At 49.1% G+C, this 20,917-nt stretch overlaps 3 protein-coding genes and 3 pseudogenes across 3 annotated transcripts; 3 read left to right on the plus strand and 3 right to left on the minus strand.

Annotated features, from left to right (window-relative positions):
* Positions 1 to 1,294: 1,294 nt before the first annotated feature.
* On the plus strand, positions 1,295 to 6,097 carry SAPIO_CDS3886 (Pentafunctional AROM polypeptide; the record flags this gene model as incomplete). The annotated part of the gene is made up of 2 exons (XM_016786573.1): positions 1,295 to 5,971; positions 6,029 to 6,097. 2 exons carry the CDS (start codon positions 1,295 to 1,297, stop codon positions 6,095 to 6,097), a joined length of 4,746 nt encoding a protein of 1,581 aa, XP_016643549.1.
* A 1,260-nt stretch (positions 6,098 to 7,357) lies between these two features.
* Positions 7,358 to 9,262, minus strand: SAPIO_CDS3887 (annotated as a pseudogene; the record flags this gene model as incomplete).
* Positions 9,263 to 11,029: 1,767 nt separating this feature from the next.
* Positions 11,030 to 11,451, minus strand: SAPIO_CDS3888 (uncharacterized protein; the record flags this gene model as incomplete). Its single annotated transcript, XM_016786574.1, has 3 exons — positions 11,030 to 11,193; positions 11,248 to 11,385; positions 11,442 to 11,451. The coding sequence occupies 3 exons, from the start codon at positions 11,449 to 11,451 to the stop codon at positions 11,030 to 11,032; spliced, it is 312 nt and encodes a 103-aa protein (XP_016643550.1).
* Positions 11,452 to 12,570: 1,119 nt separating this feature from the next.
* On the plus strand, positions 12,571 to 13,095 carry SAPIO_CDS3889 (uncharacterized protein; the record flags this gene model as incomplete). The annotated part of the gene is made up of 3 exons (XM_016786575.1): positions 12,571 to 12,590; positions 12,650 to 12,995; positions 13,051 to 13,095. 3 exons carry the CDS (start codon positions 12,571 to 12,573, stop codon positions 13,093 to 13,095), a joined length of 411 nt encoding a protein of 136 aa, XP_016643551.1.
* A 386-nt stretch (positions 13,096 to 13,481) lies between these two features.
* SAPIO_CDS3890 lies at positions 13,482 to 14,957 on the minus strand (annotated as a pseudogene; the record flags this gene model as incomplete).
* A 761-nt stretch (positions 14,958 to 15,718) lies between these two features.
* Positions 15,719 to 20,521, plus strand: SAPIO_CDS3891 (annotated as a pseudogene; the record flags this gene model as incomplete).
* Positions 20,522 to 20,917: the final 396 nt, after the last annotated feature.

Here is a 20,917-nt window from a genome sequence, read left to right on the forward strand (position 1 = left end):
TTTCTATTTTAAATAGAAATTATTATTAACTTTTTATAAAGTTTATTAAATATAAATTTACTAATTAACCTTTTTTTTAATAATTTAATTACCTTTTTAGATAGTAAACTTTTAATTTTAAATTTCTATAATAGTAAGTTTCTATATAAATAATTTTATAATATATATTAAGCTTTTTAAAGCTATATATAATATTTTATTTAAATTAAACTTAGATTTAATTAATTTTTAAAAAAGATTTTTTTTATTTTATATTTATTTAATTTTCTTTTATAATTTTTAATTTTTAATTTATAATTTATTTTTTATAAATAAATATATATATTTTATCTTTTCTATAGAAAATATTTATTATATAATTAGTAATTAATTACTATATTTATTTAGATTATTTATTTTCTATATTTTTAAAAGTTTAAAATTTTTAAATAAAATCTATTTTTTAAAAATAGCTTTTTAGATTAGGATATATCTAGTAATTTTTAGTAATATAATCTTAGTTTAAGTTTAATATAATTATAGAAATTAAAAAATTATAAGGATATATTATATATAGTTTAAGGAAAAACTAATATTATTTAAAATTATATTTAATTAAAAGTTAATTAAATAAGTAAACTTTAATTTACTTTCTAGATTTCTTATATATTATATAAGCTCCTTTTTTTTTAATTATATTCTAATTAGGCTTTATAGTTAAGTTATTTTAGTAGTAAGTTTTATAATATAGTATACTCTTACTTATATTTTATAAGAAGATATTATATAAAAACTAATATAGTAAAGGGTTAAATAGAGATTTAGAATAAATTATTATAATTATAAATCTAGGTTTAGATTAAGAGAATATTTTATTATATATAATAAATTATTAAGTTAAAAAGTAATAATAAATATAAAAAGAAGTAAAAATATATAAAAAAGAAAAAAAATATTATTTAATATAATTTTATTTAGTTTAATAAAGTTATTTTCTTATTATATAATGTAGGTCAGGCAATGACTTTTTGTAGCGACCTTCGTAAGTAGCTAATATTTAATAGTTTTCTTTATTATTTTGTTTAGAGTATCGATGCCCCTCCTAAACCTAATGTGGCGAGGCGGCGGTGGTGACTCATCACGCCTGATTTTTCTTTGCCCCGCCAATGGAATACATCGCGGGAGAAAACCTTTTAAACGAAAAGTATATGCCAGTTCAGGTTCTGATGCTCCCCCACCCTCTTGAGTCCCCCCTGGCGACATCTTCAATCTCAACTGATTTAACACCATTTCCTGGTAGTCTCGTCTAAATACCATGGCTTCGTCGTCTCAGACGGGCCCGACCCGTATCTCTATATTAGGCAAGGATACGATTGTCGTCGACAATGGCATTTGGCTCAACCTAGTAGCGATCGACTTGCTCCAACATCTTCGAACATCGACCTATGTCCTTATCACGGATACTAACCTCTTTGACACTTATGTGCCAGTTTTCGAACAGTCTTTCCGAAAAGCTCTAGCGACAAGGACTTTCCCAACTACCCCACGACTCCTGACCTATGCCATACCACCCGGCGAAGGATCGAAAAGCCGTGAAACCAAGGCAGAGATCGAAGACTGGATGCTTTTGCAACAATGCACTCGAGACACCGTAGTTATAGCCCTTGGAGGAGGAGTCATCGGAGATATGGTTGGTTATGTCTCGGCTACGTTCATGAGAGGGGTTCGATTTGTTCAGGTCCCCACAACGTTGTTGGCGATGGTGGATTCCTCCATTGGAGGTAAAACTGCCATCGACACGCCCGTAGGTAAAAACCTTGTCGGAGCCTTCTGGCAACCGGAACGCATTTACATCGATCTGGATTTCCTGGAGACTCTGCCAACACGGGAATTCATCAACGGTATGGCAGAGGTTATCAAGACTGCGGCGATCCGCGATGAGGCCGAGTTTCGCAATATGGAAGAGAATGCATCGTCGATCCTTGCATCCGTCCAGAGTCGAAATGCTGAACGTGGCATGTCCCGATCACTCGCGCCGATAGAAGGCATTCTAAAGCGCATTGTGATCGGGTCTGCCAGGATAAAGGCGGACGTCGTTTCAAGCGACGAAAAGGAAAGCGGCCTTCGAAACCTTCTCAACTTCGGGCACTCCATTGGTCATGCAATAGAGGCAATCCTGGCCCCTCAACTCCTGCACGGCGAAGCTGTTGCTATTGGCATGGTGAAGGAGGCAGAGTTGGCACGGCATCTTGGCATATTAGCCCCGGGGCCCGTCGCGAGACTTACAAAATGTATAGCTAGTTACGGCCTCCCAACCTCAGTTCACGACAAGCGTGTGGTGGAGTTGACTGCGGGAAAGCAGTGCCCAGTTGATGTTCTGCTCGAAAAAATGGCCGTGGACAAGAAAAATGAAGGTCGGAGCAAGAGGATCGTGCTTCTCTCGGCAATTGGACAGACTTTCGAACAGAAGGCCACGGCTGTTGAGGATAGCGCTATCCGCGTGATTCTTTCTCCCGCCGTGCGTTTACGGCCAGGAGTTCCTGAGGATTTGAACGTTGTTGTGACCCCACCTGGATCAAAGAGTATCTCCAACCGTGCGCTGGTTCTCGCCGCACTTGCGAAAGGGTCGTGCCGAATCAAGAACTTACTCCACTCCGATGATACCGAGTATATGTTGGCGGCGATCAACCTTCTCGGCGGTGCCACTTATTCCTGGGAAGACGGCGGTGAAGTCCTCGTCGTCCGAGGCAATGGTGGGAGCTTGCATGCGAGCTCCGAGCCTCTCTATCTTGGGAATGCCGGGACTGCGTCGAGGTTCCTTACGACTGTAGTGACCATGTGCAAGCCTTCAGGTTCTACCTCCTCCACCACGCTCACGGGCAATGAGAGGATGAAAGTGCGCCCAATTGGACCGTTGGTGGAGGCTCTGAGGTCCAATGGCGTGGGCATCAAGTTTCTGGGCAAAGAAAACAGCCTTCCCATCGAAGTCGACGCCGCTGCAGGGTTTTCGGGCGGCTCGATAGAGCTAGCTGCGACAGTCTCGTCCCAATACGTGTCGTCAATATTAATGGCTGCACCATACGCCAAAGAGCCTGTCACTCTTCGACTTGTTGGTGGGAAGCCTATATCCCAAACCTACATTGACATGACTATCGCAATGATGTCGACGTTTGGCATTCATGTGCGCCGATCGCAAACGGAGGAAAATACATATCACATCCCCAAGGGAACTTATCAGAGCCCTTCCACGTATGTTATTGAAAGCGATGCGAGTTCTGCTACGTACCCGCTGGCGGTTGCTGCCATTACCGGGACTACCTGCACGATTCCAAACATTGGGTCTGCGTCTCTTCAGGGCGATGCACGATTTGCAGTTGACGTGTTACGGCCCATGGGTTGCTCCGTGAAGCAGACCGATAATTCCACAACAGTCACCGGACCGTCTCCCGGCGGGCTGAAGGCTCTCGACCATATTGATATGGAACCGATGACTGATGCCTTCCTCACCGCATCTGTGCTGGCGGCCGTAGCTCAAGGCACCACGCGGATTACGGGCATCGCGAATCAGAGAGTAAAAGAATGCAACCGCATTCTTGCTATGAGGGAGCAGCTTGCCAAATTCGGTGTTAGTGCGAAGGAGCTTGACGATGGAATTGAGATAGAGGGCGTGCAAAGACAATGTCTGAAGGAGCCATCTGGTGGCGTATACTGCTATGACGACCACCGAGTAGCAATGAGTTTCAGTGTGCTCTCCCTCGCCTGCCCTGAGCCGGTTTTGATTCTAGAACGAGAGTGCGTGGGTAAAACCTGGCCAGGTTGGTGGGACACCCTCTCCCTGCGATTCAAGGCCGGTTTAGGGGGGGTTGATAGCTCCCCATCCCATGCAGAAGACACTTCTGGTGCGCCGGAGCGACCTCAGTCCATTTTCATCATCGGCATGAGGGGTGCGGGCAAGACGACGATGGGACGGTGGGCAGCTCAGGTGCTAGGACGTGACTTTATTGATATGGACGAAGAGATTGAACGCCGCGCCAAGACCTCCATACCTGACATCGTTAGGGGTCCAAGTGGTTGGAAGGGCTTCAGATCCATGGAACTGAGCGTCCTGCGCGATTTCATCGGCCACCGAGGCCGTGAATTAGTGGTTTCGTGCGGCGGCGGGGTGGTTGAGACTCCTGAAGCCAGAGAACTGCTTGTCGCCTTCCACAAGAGTGGCGGACTTGTTCTCTGGGTCCATCGACCTCTTGAGGATATCGTGGCATATCTTTCTCTGGACAAATCCCGACCAGCATACACGGAAGACATTCCGGGCGTTTTCCACCGCAGGCGACCATGGTACGAAGAGTGCAGTAATTTCCAGTACTTCATCCCCGATCTTCAGGGGACCGGCACAGTCGGCCAGATCCCACCCAACTTCCAGCAATACATTCAATATATTCTGGCAGACTCGCACCACTTGGACCAGGTCATTCACAAGCCGCAAAGCTTTTTCGTCTCACTCACTGTGCCGGATGTGGCGGGTGCTCTCCAAGTTCTCCCGGATGTTATTGTGGGCTCTGATGCCGTCGAGCTTCGGGTAGACCTGCTTCGAGATCAATCTGTAGAGTTCGTCGAGAAGCAAGTGGCTCTTCTCCGCGCGGCTACCGCAATTCCTATTGTTTTCACAGTGAGGACAGTATCACAAGGTGGCAAATTTCCCGATACTGCCTATTCGCACATGAGGCAATTATACCTCCAAGCAATACGCATGGCCGTGGAGTACGTCGATGTTGAGGTGACTCTGCCCGCGGACATTATCCAGGAAGTGGTTTCGTCTAAAGGCCGCTCTCGCATCATTGCATCTCACCATGATCCCCAAGGCCACCTTTCGTGGAGGAATGCTGCGTGGGTGCAGTATTACAACAAGGCGCTACAATACGGCGACATCATCAAGCTCGTTGGTTTGGCGAAGAACTTGGGAGATAATTTCGAGTTGGCCAGGTTCATAACAAGGGTGGCGTCTAGCCGCAGGACGCCCATAATTGCACTCAACATGGACCGACATGGGAAATTAAGCCGGGTGCTGAACCGCTTCCTGACTCCCGTCTCCCATCCTTCACTGCCTTCCAAGGCAGCGCCTGGTCAGATGTCTGCGGTCGAAATTCGTCAAGCCTTGTCACTTTTGGGTGAGATTGAACCGCGACAATATTACCTGTTTGGCTCACCGATATCAGCGTCAAGATCCCCGGCGCTACACAACTCTCTCTTCAAATTGACCGGCCTGCCTCACACCTATTCCTTGTTTGAAACGAACGATTACGAATCCCTGAAAACGATTATTCGCGCGGGTGATTTTGGGGGTGCCTCCGTCACGATACCTCTGAAAATTGATGTACTTGACCTGGTCGACGAAGTGACAGAGGCAGCCCGGTTGATCGGTGCCGTCAATACTCTGATCCCTGTCAGCAAGGGCGACACGGAAAGTCTTTTCATCCGTGGTGATAATACTGACTGGATGGGGATGGTCCACACTTTGAAAACCGCTGGCCTAGAAGATCAACCAAGTGGCAGTGGGCATCCCAGTCCCGGCTTAGTTGTGGGGTCTGGTGGCACAGCGCGTGCTGCGATATATGCGTTGAACTCTCTTGGCTTCTCCCCGATTTATGTCGTTGCTCGCAACCCAGATCGCTTTAAGGAACTCGCCACCTCGTTCGACAATAGTGCTTCTCTCAAACATCTCACTGACCCCGGGCAGATACTTCATTCCTCGAGCGGGCGGCAACCCTGCGTGATCATTAGCACAATACCGGCCGACAGGCCGATCGACCCCGCCATGCGCGAGATTCTCGCTGCCGTGATTGGAACCCCGGCGCCGGCAGGGAAGCCTCAAGTGCTTCTCGACATGGCCTACAAACCTGCTGTAACCCCTCTCATGCAGCTTGCCAATGATGCCAACTGCGGCTGGGTGACCGTCCCCGGTCTAGAGGTTCTATCATCTCAGGGGTGGTATCAAGTAAGTCCCACTCGTACCCGATCCTACAGGTAGGCATGCTAATTTCGACTACAATAGTTCCAGCTCTGGACGGGTATTACTCCCAAGTTCTCTGATGCCAGGGCCGCTGTTATCGGCGAGCTATAACGACGCTCCAAATATGCTATTTTCTTCGCTACTCACTTGGACGGGGTAAACAAATGCTCTGGGGAGGCGACGCCGTAAACAAATGCCCTGGGGAGGCGACGCCTAGGTGTAACTCAAATAAAAAGTCTCGTTTCCTGTATTAATTAGCAATTGAAAATATTTCCTCTGCCGTCCCTTACACTTTCTTCGTTTGTCTAAGCTACATCTATGTACCAAGTACGATTCTGCTCCCATGCGTTCCGATACCATCAATTCCCTGTAGAGATGGTGTGTACATGTATGTCGCCTTACAGATTCCAGGTGCCTCTGCGAAGAAAGTGCGGTCAATATCACGGAGCATAAAACAAATTGATATGTCCATGCAAGCCTCTTTTGTATTGACAAATCTTTTTTGCTCTTTTCAAAATCCCTGGTCTAATATCTTCCATCCATTCTAGAGTCTTTTCGCCGAAAACCACCACTTCCCGATTCCATCTAAAATAGTCCAAGTCCCAATGCCTCTATTACAAACGCCGGACAGTAAGTATCATGTCGTCATTATATCTATCGTTGACCAATTGAAAACGCCATTAACAGTAAAATAGCAAGTAATATACAATTAGCTATTGCCCACATGGGTCATAAAGGTTGTATTTGTTGCGTATGTTCCAGATAAATCCGTGCAAAGAAGGAAAAATAATGTGAGTAAAGAAAAGAAAAAGAATAAAAAAAAAATTAAATCCAAAGAGGTGAAAAGAGAAGAAGAACGTTGTTTCTTGCAGAGGTGGAAGTGGAGGATCGGCGGAATTGAAAATATCCCATGATATAGGAACCCGAGAAGGCGTTTCGTGATAGCCAAGATGGTGTTTGGAATGACGCATGATTGTGAGATGGTGATCTGCTTGTCGAGGAAGCCAGAAAATGACGTCAGGGCCGGTAGTCAACGTTCGATCCATGGTGCCAAGGGTGGTGCGGAGTGGCGCACTTCTTCTGTGGGTCTCGTAGGCGACAAGGGTAAATGTACCGGCTTGGACCAATAATAGCGAGCTTCTGACGTCAGGACGTTCCTGATGACGTCGTCGGATTGACGAGTCCTGGTCCCTGCATTTTGGTGGGCTGTGTGATGGAAGTTTTCCCCCACAGCCGACGCAGCATGCGCCGCTTCGTAACGTGGACTTCCCTGAATCTATCCCATCGAGTATTTCGGGATCCAGGGCACCTAGAGAGAGATCGGCCACTCCCGAAGAGAAAATTGGTTGGTTCCTTCTGGATGCGTGACAACTAGTCGGCGTGCACATTTCGCCTCCGCCTGTGCTTTCCCGGCAGTTCGACGTCCGGATGGCACACGCGGTAGTGCCTGGTAAGTGCGTCGGCACGACTAAAGAGTTTCTCCTCAGTACAGAGATCGCACCGAACTTTTTGCTTTCGGGCATTGTGAATGGTATCCTCGTGTCGGGTCAGGTCGTACGGTCTAGAAAAGACTGCCTTACAGACCTTCCCCGTCCCTGGATTGACGCGGTAACACCGATGGGGTCCGGCCTGCGTGTCCACCACGTTGCCTTTGATACCACGCTGGGCTGACTTTAGACCCCCGGCCTGTCTGTGGCCCTCTCTTTTGTGCTTTTGTAGGAGAGCAGGTGTGTCGAAGCGTAGCATGCACCCGTGATATGTACAGCTATATGTACCGCCATCGTCATGGCCGGGTCTCAACCCAGGTGGGCCCATAGAAGCGCTGGTATTGCCATTGCCTTCGAAGGAGATCGCCGAAGGAAGTACATCTGGGTGGCCGAAGGGAGAAAGGTCATGCGAGGCGTATGCATTTGATGCACTGGATGGTATGTAATGCTGGGCGGTGCTGATAGCCTCGTCATCCATCACCGAGTACTGGGGCCGGACGTTTTCGCATTGCCGAAGGGAAGCTTCTTCGTCAGTAAGATGTTCCATCCCTCCAAAGCGACTAGATTCAGGTCGCGCAAACAACGGAAAGTTTGCTCCACCATCGGCTTCTGAAAAATCGAGCATCGAATCTCGGGGCGAGATTGTCTGGGGCGTGTTGACTTCGCTGTTTCGCAGTAGTAGCCTATCATCTTCCAAAGGCGAATCGCCATGGTGATGGGTTAATGCGTGTCGCGGAGTCTGGTGAAAATCGGTTGCGCCATTCCCGTCGCGCATGGAATGCGCTAAGGACCCAGCTGCGTTGAGCCGCTGTGAGAATATATCACTCTCAGGCGAGGTCTGCGGGTTGGGGTTTGACGAGGAAGACGCTGTCGAGATAATGTCCAAATTAGGACTGTAGAGTCCATCATTGTAGACATCCGTCATTGTTCTGTCCAACTTGGGAACGTCGGGCATCATCACTAAGTAGTCAGAGGCTGGTAAGTTTGCGAACGACGTGGTAAAGTCTGTGTTTGTGGCCTCGGGCTTCTTACTCCGACGTCTTCCCATCTGGTCATTTGGCGCTAGGTAAGCCGGTGAATGAAGAGGACCACCCTCGTTCTGAGCATTTGGACCGGAGAGCGTGCCTTCTGGGAGTGCTCGAGGTTGGTTTGTGGGCGCATCCAGGGGTTTCTGCGGAGCGGACTGCTGGTTTCCGGCATAAGTGTTCATGCTGTAGGGGAGTTTGGTCGAGGAATTGTTCATAGGGAGGCCGTAGAGCTGCGGTCCGGTGTAAAGATACTGATCCTGCGGTAGTGGCATGGAGTCAGGAGTAAAATGATAATTCCAGGGACTGCTGGTGTGTCCGTCCCGAAAAGCGTCGTCCATTGAATCTGTTACAGCAATCTGGGGGGTTGAGATATTGGGGCTGCACGGGGAGTTTGGCCCCGTCGACCCTAGAGTCGAGGTGAGAGATGACTCGCGCTGGTGAGAAGATCGGCTCGTAGCCTCTTTCGAGAGACTGATATCCTTTCGCCACCACGGCCTGTTCTGGTAGAGAAGCTCAGATAGATCGCCTGTAGGTAAGTCTGCGACTCGGTCGATGGATGATTCCATGCTCCGAGGGACGGCAAACATGGATGATCTGGAAGGAGATGCGACAATGGAATCGGGGTCGGGGCCGAAAGACTGCGCTATCGAGTATAAGTTATTCGAAGGCACAGACGCTGGTGATGAGGTGCGCTGAGATTGATTTCCCGTGAAACGGGAAGAGTTTCGATGTGATGAAGTGTGTTGAGGTGAGTGCAACATTGCGAAGATTAGATAGTATCGTCGAGATATACGAATATTAAGACTGTGGATGGGAAAAATTACAAACGTGATCCAAGGTGGCAAAAGTTGGGTGTCTGCGACTTATGTACTCAGCCAGAGCGTCGCCCGATGACCTCGTGGTCTTGGTGTACTTCGTACAATTGTAGGCTCTCGGCTAGCTCAGGGCTAGTCAAATGCTTACGGAGGCCTGGCGTTGACGTCGACGGAGGTTCCGATACTTTCGGCGCACCAATCAATTATTAATGCCGACCCCACAAATAAGGCGGCGATCTACACAGGTACTTGTAGACTACCAAGACCCTCCCAAGGACTCTCGCTTGGCGCACGAGCATTACCGCCCATGACACCAGTTTCTGCTCGGGTTAGAGAGACCATTCCACCACCCTCTCTCATTGTCGATGGCATTCTTTGTCTTTCCTAACTCTTCGCTTCGCGTCAACCCTTCGTCATGCGTCCGCTTTAAAAAGAGTGAACCAGTACCTGGAGGACTTTAGCCTTTTTTACCCAATATAATTATTGCTGCTAGGTTGAGAAGAGAACGAGGACTCATGACCGTAAATCGACGCCTGGCGAATTTGGCTCCTCTTGATGTCGACCGATATCCTGATTGTGGATGTCTCGGTCGCCCAAGCAGGAAGTGCAGCGCAACGCTCGATTTCCGGAAAATTTAAACTACAAGTACATCTGTCAATTGATCGATCCGTCGCTAGATGCCGGCATGGCGAGCTTCCGCCGGCAGAGCGCGAGAAAATGCGAGAAGACGAAAATTTCTTCCGCTGACGAACGTGGCTTGACAGCAGAGTTTGCATGGTGCGAGTCACTCGTGTGACCGTTGCGATTGTTCTGTGGTACCACCATGCTATGAGTCAGGCACGACTGTTCCATGTTGGGACCGAGGTTCGGTGGGGCCGATCGGAGTCCTCCGGCTTCCCTTGACATCAATGCAGCCGACACCCATTGAACCTGTCACGAAGAGCACCGAAAGCGGTTGTCCCCGGACTTGTCCCCTTAATGGCGCTTCTTTCTTTCAAAAATTTCTTCTTCATTTTTATTCCTTTCACTTCTAAAATACTAATCTTAACTCCGGATCCAGCTTCTCGGGTCAGGAACGCTGCCCGACAGCCAGTAAAATCATCTTCAACCGGCATATTCCAGCTGTGTAATTGATGGGTAAGTACTGAGGTATGCGCACAGCCACTCAACCAATTGATGCAGTTTTGTTGTTCTCAGTCCAACTTGGAAACTGGTCGACTTCTGTGCGTCACGCTTTCAGCTTTTATCATCCTGGAAAAAACCTTGCCCGCATCCTGAAATTTCGAATTGTTCCCAGTCAAATAATGCTCGCGCCGGCGAGAGCGACTGGTGATTACAATCCGAGGCCCATCTAATAGCAACAATAATAACAATAACAAAAATAGAACGAGTCTACTCCGTATTCTGTTGCCTACCCAGATCCTCTTTCCCAAAGGGCACATGTTTTACAGCAACATCTTGTTCGCACATGCGATCCGCTACACACACAACTGTCGACTAAAATGTCAATTCGGCATCATTTGATACAACTTGAATTAAAATTGAAATCTCCGTTTGAACCCCATTCCCCTATCCCATGTGTATAATACATTTAACCAGACGAAACAAAATCCGAACCCATAATCATTCGTAACATTGAATGCAATCGCCAAACCAGTGCTAAACCACCAGACAGGAGAACGTTGACAAGAATACCAATCAAGGCGAAAAGATTTAGCCGCCGAAACCGTAGAGCGTACGTCCCTGTCGCTTCAGGGCGTAGACAACGTCGAGAGACGTCACAGTCTTCCGTTTCGCGTGCTCGGTATACGTGACTGCGTCGCGAATGACGCCCTCGAGGAAAGACTTCAGGACGCCACGCGTCTCCTCATAGATCACTTGAGGCCGTTAGCAAGATAGTAACGTGGAACCAGAGACACGACAACACATACTGGCAGAGATACGCTTGACACCACCTCGACGGGCAAGACGCCTGATGGCGGGCTTTGTAATACCCTGAATATTGTCCCGAAGAATCTTTCGGTGGCGCTTGGCACCACCCTTGCCGAGGCCCTTTCCGCCCTTTCCACCTAGGGAAAGTTTAGTCGCTGACATTAAACCGAATGGAGGCTTCATGTAAACTTACGTCCGCTCATTTTTAGGTATTGTTGAGAGGTATTTCGAACGGTGAAATTGTAAAAAGAGAGGTGATGATAAATTGGCTCTCCGAACTTGATAAAGTCTAGTTCAGGTTGTGAGACTTGGAACGCGTGAAGAGGAGGTGGGGAACCCTTAAAAAGCGAATGAGAGTGACACTCAATCACCGCAAGTCAGCCCGGCCCACATTATTTTAAGTGCTGGAAATGCTCATCACTCATCGCCCATCAGAGAAAGCGCGAAGTACGTACCTTCTGTGCACAGACCATGCCGTATCTTTAATCCAACAGTTTGATGATCTTCGGGCTTGTTTACTTCGAAGTAATGGGGTACATTTCTTGAGAGAAGCACGAATTACTTCCTTGTTGAATGTCTTACTTCGTACGAATATCTATTTTACCTCGGCAAATTAATACTTTCTAATTGCTAGTGAATAGAGCAATACTCTCTTTAAAGGCAGAAGTAACTCCAGGAAATATAACTCGTGGTAGCTGCTGTATGCGGTCCATTTGCCTCACTCCAGTCCGTTACATCGCCGAGGGTTTTCTTCACTGTACGAATTTCTGAGATAGGATGCCTCTGTAACTTGTAAAGATGCAGTCTAATATATTCGTAAAATGCGCAGAAACCGTGAGAGGTCTCATTATCATGACGCGTTCCGCGTCTGCCCAATCTTCACCATACCAAGTGACCTGCATCCATTCCCATGAGTTAATGTGGGGTGGAGGATTCGGGACTTTGTTTGGAATAATTCGCGTCAAATCTAGCGCGTAGCAAGTGGATGTGGTGGATTACCTATGTGTGGATCAAGATTTGGGAAACCCTGACCAATCATCAAATCGATACCGTTGGCGCAGGCAACAAATAAAAAATAGGGAACAGCCAAATGGGGAAAGATTTTTTTTTTGGGCCAAAGAATGCGCATTTAACCCCTGCCTTGACGTACAGAATCCCAATCAGCCAACCCCACCTGACTCATCAGTCACCTACAAATACCATCTCACCCCCCAACCTGGAACCTTCATTTCTTCCTCTTCAACAACAGAGTCCACATCAATCATCCACAGACGGTTTCATCACCAAAACCATCAAAACAACCATATTCCATCACATCCACAATGGCCCGCACCAAGCAAACGTGAGTTTCATCCGATGCAGCATTTATTATTCCATTTTCTAACCTTCGCACGATTTTAGCGCCCGTAAGTCCACTGGTGGCAAGGCTCCCCGAAAGCAGCTCGCCTCCAAGGCTGCCCGCAAGTCCGCCCCTTCCACCGGCGGTGTCAAGAAGCCTCACCGATACAAGCCCGGTACCGTCGCTCTTCGTGAGATTCGACGATACCAGAAGTCGACCGAGCTTCTCATCCGAAAGCTCCCCTTCCAGCGTCTCGTTCGTGAGATTGCCCAGGACTTCAAGTCCGATCTTCGATTCCAGTCGTCGGCTATCGGTGCTCTCCAGGAGTCCGTCGAGTCCTACCTCGTCTCTCTTTTCGAGGACACCAACTTGTGCGCCATTCACGCCAAGCGTGTTACTATCCAATCGGTAAGTTATTCCTTCCAACACTCGCATCCTCGACGTGTTCTAACCCTTTCTATAGAAGGACATTCAACTTGCTCGCCGCCTCCGCGGAGAGCGCAACTAGATTTGAGATATTATCTCTTGGCGACAGGTAGCGATCCTGTCATTGGTTCATGATTGTTTTTGACATGCTTCATCACGAGGGCACCGTGTGGTCGGTTATGGGTATCTGGCGTTAGACGCGTTGATTTCGCAATGGGCTGGTTGTACATTATAATTAGGCTCAAATAAAGCCGTTTGATCAAATTATTCACAAAGTGCTACGTGTCTCGAGTAATTGTGTGTTTGTGTGTTTTCGTTTGCAGAATTGTCTGGCGTATTGGCGTGGCGGTCGCGACCGTGTCTGGTGTACAAAGATGAGGGGTGTTTTTGTTTACATTCAAAGCCTCCAACGCGTGTCGTGGTTTCTGGCACTCTTGCGCTTCAATGTTCGCCAGGCCTTGCATGTTTTTATTGCCCTACGCTCTTTGCAAGCGACCAAAAGTTGTCCATCTTGTAACGACCTAGAAGCTCCCTAACCTCAGCGTCGGTTTCGCAAACCTTGCTACCCCATTTCTTGAACGCCCTAACCTTGACTTGGCCTTCAAATACAATCTTCAAGTCGTTAGAGGAAAGGTCTTTGAGGACACCTCGCTCGTCTTCCGCCTGGAGCCAGGAACGGGGTGTGTTTTGTTGGTTCACCGTCAGACGGGATGGGGCATTCTCTGTCCAGTCGATGCGGTTGACCATCAACTTGCGATATTGTCGAATGCCCTGCTCCCCACCCTCTGCGATGACGAGGTTAAAAGTTGGATGCATAATGCAGATTCCGGTCAGCGCTAATTGCTCAGCGTTCTTGCTTATCTTGAACCGGTGTTGACCGTTGGCAAGGCTCTTGATCCTGAAAACCACCAGGTGAATTCCTTTCGCGGCATCCCTCTCATGACCTGCCGCGATTTTTTCGTGCCTCTGGTCTTTTGTCAATTTCCGCTCTTCGTTAACCTGAAGATGCTTCTGTTTCCGCTCCAAAATCTCTCGATTAACCCGTGCTTCCACCGCAGTGGGATCCTTCACGGCTTCTTCTCCGAGAACACGCATGAGGTTGGCCTTCTTAACCTTGGGCGGCGGGGCCGGGATGAGGCCTAGCTTTTCCTTGGCCTGTCTCTCTTTCAGATCGGCCATTCTTCGCTGACGTCGCATTTTCTTCTGCTCCTTGCTTGTGAGGTACATAGGTTTCGGAGGTGGTATGTTCTGGTCTTGGGGGGGATCGATGGCGACTGGATGCTGAATAAACTCCGTGACAATGCTATCGGTAGCCCGAACCTTCGTGCCTGTAGAACCATCGATGCTTGAATAACTTTTCTCGGTCACAAGCCCTTCATCCCACCACTCGATGTCAGGAGGGTCCTCCGTGGCAAAATTTTTCTCCACGTCCAGCTCATCATCAATGCCTGCCCTCCGCGTTTGCTCGGCGATGCGTTTCTTCATGGCCTCGAGAGCTGCCTGGCGACGTAGCGCATTCGCTTGTAGTATGAACTTGCCCTTCTGATTGAATATTAACTGTCTGGGCTGCCTCGACCTCACGGTCTGGCTTTCATGCGACTCGTCATAGTATGGATTAGGTTGCGTGCTTGTAGGTCGCTGTATGGAAGCGGTGTGGGCGCCTTTTCCAGGTTCGGGCCTATCATTCGCAGAATCTTGCCGATGCGGATGATGTGGCGATTGAACGAGGCTTGGTGCCCTTGTTGGTGCCTTCCAGGTTCCTAAATCCTCGAGCGCTGGGTGAAGCCCGACGTTTAGACCACCCTTCGCCTTGCTGCTCCCGATTGCTGCCGCGACTCTTGCTTTGAGCGCGGCCATCTTGTCTGCCGCCGATTCCATTTTATTAATTCGAGTCGACGAGTCTGGCCGGGGACCAAGGTTGCCCTGTGCGTGGTGGCGATCCATGTTTGGAAGGTGATTCCCTAATACTATCCCACGGAAGTTGATGTGTTGGAGTTTGTTGACTCTCCTTTGTTGAAAACAAATGGCCGGGGAGGTGTCACAAAGACCAAGCAACGCTTTGTTCCGCTCAAACCTGGTCCGTAGATGTCACTTACATAAGTTCACATTGGGTGCGTCACGTGATAAGACCAGCTTCAAAATCTTGGTAGTCTTGGCGGTGGGACCAAGATTTTGCCCTCTCTCACCGCTCAAATTTTTTTGCTATGAATTTTTTTTTTCTGTGAATTAACTCTCAAGTTACCGAAGAAGCGCATTCGAGAGCCCATGTTATGAGACCGAGATTCCCTGCCCCACGGAAAAAACGAGAGCGCTTATGCCAAGATGAATATATCTGTCCCTGTGGCGGATGCCATTGACCGGGTCGATTTCGAATTCATTTCTACCGATGAGATCCGAGCTGTTTCCGTAAAGCGTATCCAGAATGACAACACTTTCGACAGCTTAATGCTGCCTGTTCCCGATGGCCTCTATGATCCTGCCCTCGGAGCGTGGGGCGACCTGCCGTGGGTTTATTTCCCTCTAGCTTCACGATATTACGTCCTAACAGTACTCCATATAGTTGCGATACTTGCCATCTTCGAAATGCACAATGTCCTGGTCACCCAGGTCATATCGAGCTCCCTGTACCAGTCTATCACCCCGTTTTCATGGATCAGGTTCTCCGGCTTTTGCGAGCTCAATGCATTTACTGTCGCGGCTTTAGAATGAGCAGGAAGAATGTGCACGCTTATATTTGCAAATTTCGGCTCTTGCAATACGGCCTGCTCAACGAGGCTGCATCGATTGATGTCCTTGGGGAGGATGTTCTCGGCATCGACCGCGGCTCGGACTACTCTTCTGGTGAAGCTGAGGAGGAGGGTAACCCTTTCACAGACTCTGCGATCAAGTCCAGAGAATCTTTTGTGAGGGATGCCCTGCGACATGCAAAACGGCGCGGCAACGATCCCGTGAAGCACGAAGGTGCTACCCAGATGCGAAGGTCCTTGATTAAACAGTTTCTGGCCGACATTGTCAAAGCCAGGAGATGTGCTACATGTCAGGGCATTAGCCCTGCCTATCGCAAGGACCGATTTGTCAAAATTTTCGAGAAGGCGTTATCGGCAAAGGACCGAGAGTTAATGGCGATCAAAAACTTGAGGGCGGTGGATGCCATGGCAGCCCTCCGTAAAGATAACCCGGACAAGACTGGCCCGGCCGAGAGTGTGTTCAACTCGGGCTTGAGTCCCCGCTCCGATAGTTCAGATGGTGCCGACGACGATATTATCGACCGTCCCATGATGCAACCCCGCGAGACCACAGAGGCACAGCGCTACCTGGATGCTATGGAAGTTCGTGCAAGACTTGATCTTCTCTTCGAGAAAGAGCAGGATATCATGAGGCTCTTGTATAATGGCCGTGCGGTGGGTAAATCCGCGGTCAAAGTTACGGCCGAAATGTTCTTCCTGCAGGCTGTCCTGGTGCCGCCGAATAGATTCCGACCTGAAGCACGGATGGGCCAAGATCGAATAAGTGAGGCTCAGCAGAACGCTCTTTACAAGAACATTTTAAGAAGCTCTGAACGGGTTGTCCAAGCTCATCGCGATCTCCGCGACGAGTCCTCTGCGATGCCCGGGGAACGGCGCCGAAAAAACACGCTCGCGTCCCTCCACCAAGCGTGGACAGAACTACAAGACTCTGTGAACTGCCTGATTGACAAGACAAAGAGTCCTGTGCAGGGCCTAGCCGCTCAGAGGGTCGAAGATGGAATCAAACAAAAACTGGAGAAGAAGGAAGGCTTGTTCCGAAAGAATATGATGGGAAAGAGAGTCAACTACGCTGCCAGGAGTGTCATATCGCCAGATCCCAACATTGACACGAACGAAATTGGAGTACCCCCCGTGTTCGCTACCAGGCTAACCTATCCCGAGCCTGTAACAAGTCACAATGTGAGAGAGCTGGCCCAAGCGGTGATAAATGGGACCGAAAAATGGCCCGGTGCCTCGGCCCTTGAAAATGAAGCTGGACAAATCTTGAACCTCAGGTGGAAGACCGCCGAGGAGCGGGAGTCTTTGGCTCATCAACTTTTGACGCCAAGCACAATAAACAACGGAGGAGTCAAAAACAAAAAAGTGCATCGACACCTTGCTAATGGGGACGTCGTATTGATGAACCGACAGCCAACTCTTCACAAACCGTCTATCATGGGGCATCGAGTTCGCGTGTTACCGGGCGAGAAAACCATTCGAATGCACTATGCGAACTGCAATACATACAATGCCGACTTCGATGGTGATGAGATGAACATGCACTTCCCACAGAACGAGGTAGCCCGGGCAGAGGCACTTCAATTGGCCGACACCGACCACCAATATCTCTCGGGTACCCAGGGAAGCCCACTCCGAGGATTGATTCAAGACCACCTGTCAATCTCAGTTGCGCTTTGCAGCAAGGATACCTTTGTCGACAGGGGTGATTATTACCAGCTAGTATATAGCGCACTCCGCCCGGAAAGTGGCCACATTCTCCGAGATAGGATTGAGCTTATTCCGCCTGCCATTTTGAAACCCAAGCCGTTATGGACCGGGAAGCAAATCATTTCCACGGTACTGCTCAACATAACCCCGCCTAGCTGCGGAGGTCTTTGGATGAAAGGTGGTTCAAAAATCAACGGATCCGCCTGGGGCCCAGCTGGAGTCGAAGAGGAATCGGTTATTTTTGACGATGGTGTATTCATCAGCGGAATTCTTGACAAGTCTCAGCTGGGTCCATCGTCCGGGGGATTTATCCACTCCGTACACGAAGTCTATGGCCCAACCATTGCCGGCAAGCTCCTAAGTAGCATGGGCAGACTTCTTACCCGCACTCTACACATGCGTGCCTTCACTTGCGGTATGGATGACCTTACTCTCACGCCAAAGGGAGAGCAGTCGCGCGGCGAGAAATTGGAGGAATCGCAATACATCGGTCTCAAAGTGGCGGCAGATTATGTCGGCATGAAAGATCAAACGCCTTCCCCCACGGATCCTGTGCTCATGAGACGACTTGAGGAGGTAATGAGAGACGATACGAAACAAGAGAACCTTGATATGCTCATGAACGGGAACGCAGCCAAGCTTTCTTCCGCTGTCACGGCCAAGTGTCTCCCAGTTGGATTAGAGAAGCCCTTCCCCAAAAACCACATGCAGGCGATGACCATCTCCGGCGCCAAAGGTAGCCAAGTTAACGCCAACCAAATTTCAGTCAATCTTGGCCAGCAGGTTCTTGAAGGACGTAGAGTTCCCCTAATGGTTAACGGGAGGTCTCTTCCTTGCTTCAAGTCCTTCGATACGAACCTTAGGGCTGGTGGATACATCGTGAATAGATTCTTGACTGGAGTTCGCCCTCAAGAGTACTTCTTCCATTTGATGGCCGGAAGAGAAGGCCTTATCGACACTGCTGTCAAAACCTCACGTTCCGGCTACCTTCAGCGATGTATTATCAAGGGCATGGAAGGACTCCTCGTCGCCTACGATACGACTGTCCGCGACTCAGATGGCACTCTTGTACAGTTCCTCTACGGTGAAGACGGTCTTGATATTACAAAGCAAGAATACCTCGGGAATTTTGAGTTTGTTCTTCGCAACATCAAATCCCAAGCCTCTCAGCTCCACTTCGGCGCGGACGGAAACAAGAATCTTGCCGCGAGGAAGGGCGAGGTTATAAAGCATATGAAGAGTGCCATCAAGCATGCCAAACGGGGCAGTCATTCGGTTAAGGATCCCGTGAACTCTTTATTCAACCCAGCTCAGACCCTATTTGCCACTTCTGAGAGCTTTTTTGACGCGATGACATCGTACCTGTCTGAGAATAAAGACAACGTCGTCCGTAGTGCGCAAGATGAAACGGGTACCTCCTCCGCGGTTCTCAAGCCAACCCGCAAGACTGCAGAAACACTCCTAGCCACAAAGTTCATGCGCTCACTCGTGGAACCTGGAGAGGCTGTGGGGATAGTCGCTGGCCAGTCTATCGGGGAGCCGTCAACTCAAATGACCCTAAACACCTTCCACTTGGCAGGGCACTCAGCTAAGAACGTCACACTGGGCATTCCAAGACTGCGGGAAATCCTCATGACTGCAGCCAAGAACATCTCCACGCCGAGCATGACTTTGCTCGTAAACAACAGCCTGTCACCAGAAGAGGGCCAATTGTTCTCAAAGTCCATCAGTATTCTGCCTCTCTCACATGTCATTGATACGGCAAGAGTTATTGAGACTGTTGGCCAAAGCGACAATCATGGATTGGCCAAGCTCTATAGAGTTCGGCTGCAGTTCTTCCCCATGCAAGAGATTCGGCGGACATATGGCATCGATCCCTCCGCCATATTGTCGACTATTGAGAACGTCCTCATACCTAATCTCCTTGCTGTTATTCGGAAGGAGATTAAGAAACGAGGCGGCCAAGGAAGCTCGGCCACACCTGTTGTCGGTATTCGGGCAGGAATCTTAAAATTATCGCAGGCCCCCAGCATGCCACGGCCGGCTATGGATGATGACGGTGACGACGATGATGCCGCCGAGGGAGATACGACAAGTGCCAAGAACCGAGAGAACCGTACCCAAACTGTCTCATACGGGCCGAACGACGACGAAGATGATTTGATCCAGCGGCGGATGGCAAGGGAAGCGTCGCCAATTGACGAAGATGATTTTAACGAGAATCGTAATCTTAACGAGCCCGCCGCACGTATCGATGAAGAAGACAGTGACAACGACGCAGCCCAGGGGACTAGGCTTTCAAACGAGGGAGGAAGGGCTGAGCGAGCCACCTTATGGGACCAAAGTCCCCAATATCTCAGCCGCCTTCGGTCGAAGTATGGAAATATCACCCAGTTCCGATACGACATTCCCGATGGTCGGCAGTCTTCATTCACTGTCGAATTTACTGCGGAATATAACGTGGAAACACCAAAACTACTGATGGTCAATCTGGTGCGGGACGCTGTGAAGAGATCTGTGATACAACAGGTGCCGGGTCTAGGAGACTGCACGTTCGTCGCCGACGAGAAGGCAGAAGACGGCAGTAAAATACCCGTTATTCATACCTCTGGGGTAAATTTGCGTGCTATTTGGGAATTCCCCGAGTTTGTGGACGTCGACCGCATCATCACAAACGACATCGCCACCACACTGGAGGAATATGGCGTGGAAGCGTGCCGCAACAACATCATCCGAGAATTACGAGGCGTTTTCCAGTCTCATAACATCGCCGTTGACAATCGACATCTTAACCTAATCGCAGACTACATGACGAGGAATGGAGAGTTCACACCTTTCAACCGTCTAGGCTTGGCTGGCAATATCAGTCCATTCACCAAAATGAGTTTTGAGACAACCGTTGCCTTCCTACGGGATGCATTAATAGAAGGTGATTGGGATAACCTGACCACTCCGAGTGGAAGGATCGTCGTGGGAAAACTCGGCAGAGTGGGAACCGGTTCATTTGACGTCCTTGGAATGGCCCCCACGTGCCACGGGAGTGTGGCGAGCTAGATGTCGGATGTTTGGCTACATTTTCGGTCGTCTTACTCTGGTCTGTGAAGAAAAGGAGGTAGTAGCTCGTGGGCTGCAATTGTACTAGTCTGTTCATTTTTTTCTTCGGTGTTAATATACGCGTATCGACTCTTATGTATTCTTCCCAGCCCCCGTTACCCGTAGAGTGGGTTGGGATCTCGGGCTTCTGCTCAGATGTGGGCGGAATAGTGTTTCGCCAAGGCACGCTAGCTCCGGTCGATACAGGAATTGATATATGTTCCAGGTTGGGGAGCATCGCCGGAGGGATCCAGAGCCAGTCCTATTGTCCCATCCCATCATGCCTTTTCATACTGGTTGTGCGACTCACCATAATAGACCCTACCTCCTTTTTCCGGTTCGGACAGACATATATAT

This window comes from Scedosporium apiospermum, assembly GCF_000732125.1.
Source record: "Scedosporium apiospermum strain IHEM 14462 chromosome Unknown SEQ_SAPIO_0090, whole genome shotgun sequence".
In the NCBI taxonomy this organism is placed as follows: domain Eukaryota; kingdom Fungi; phylum Ascomycota; class Sordariomycetes; order Microascales; family Microascaceae; genus Scedosporium; species Scedosporium apiospermum.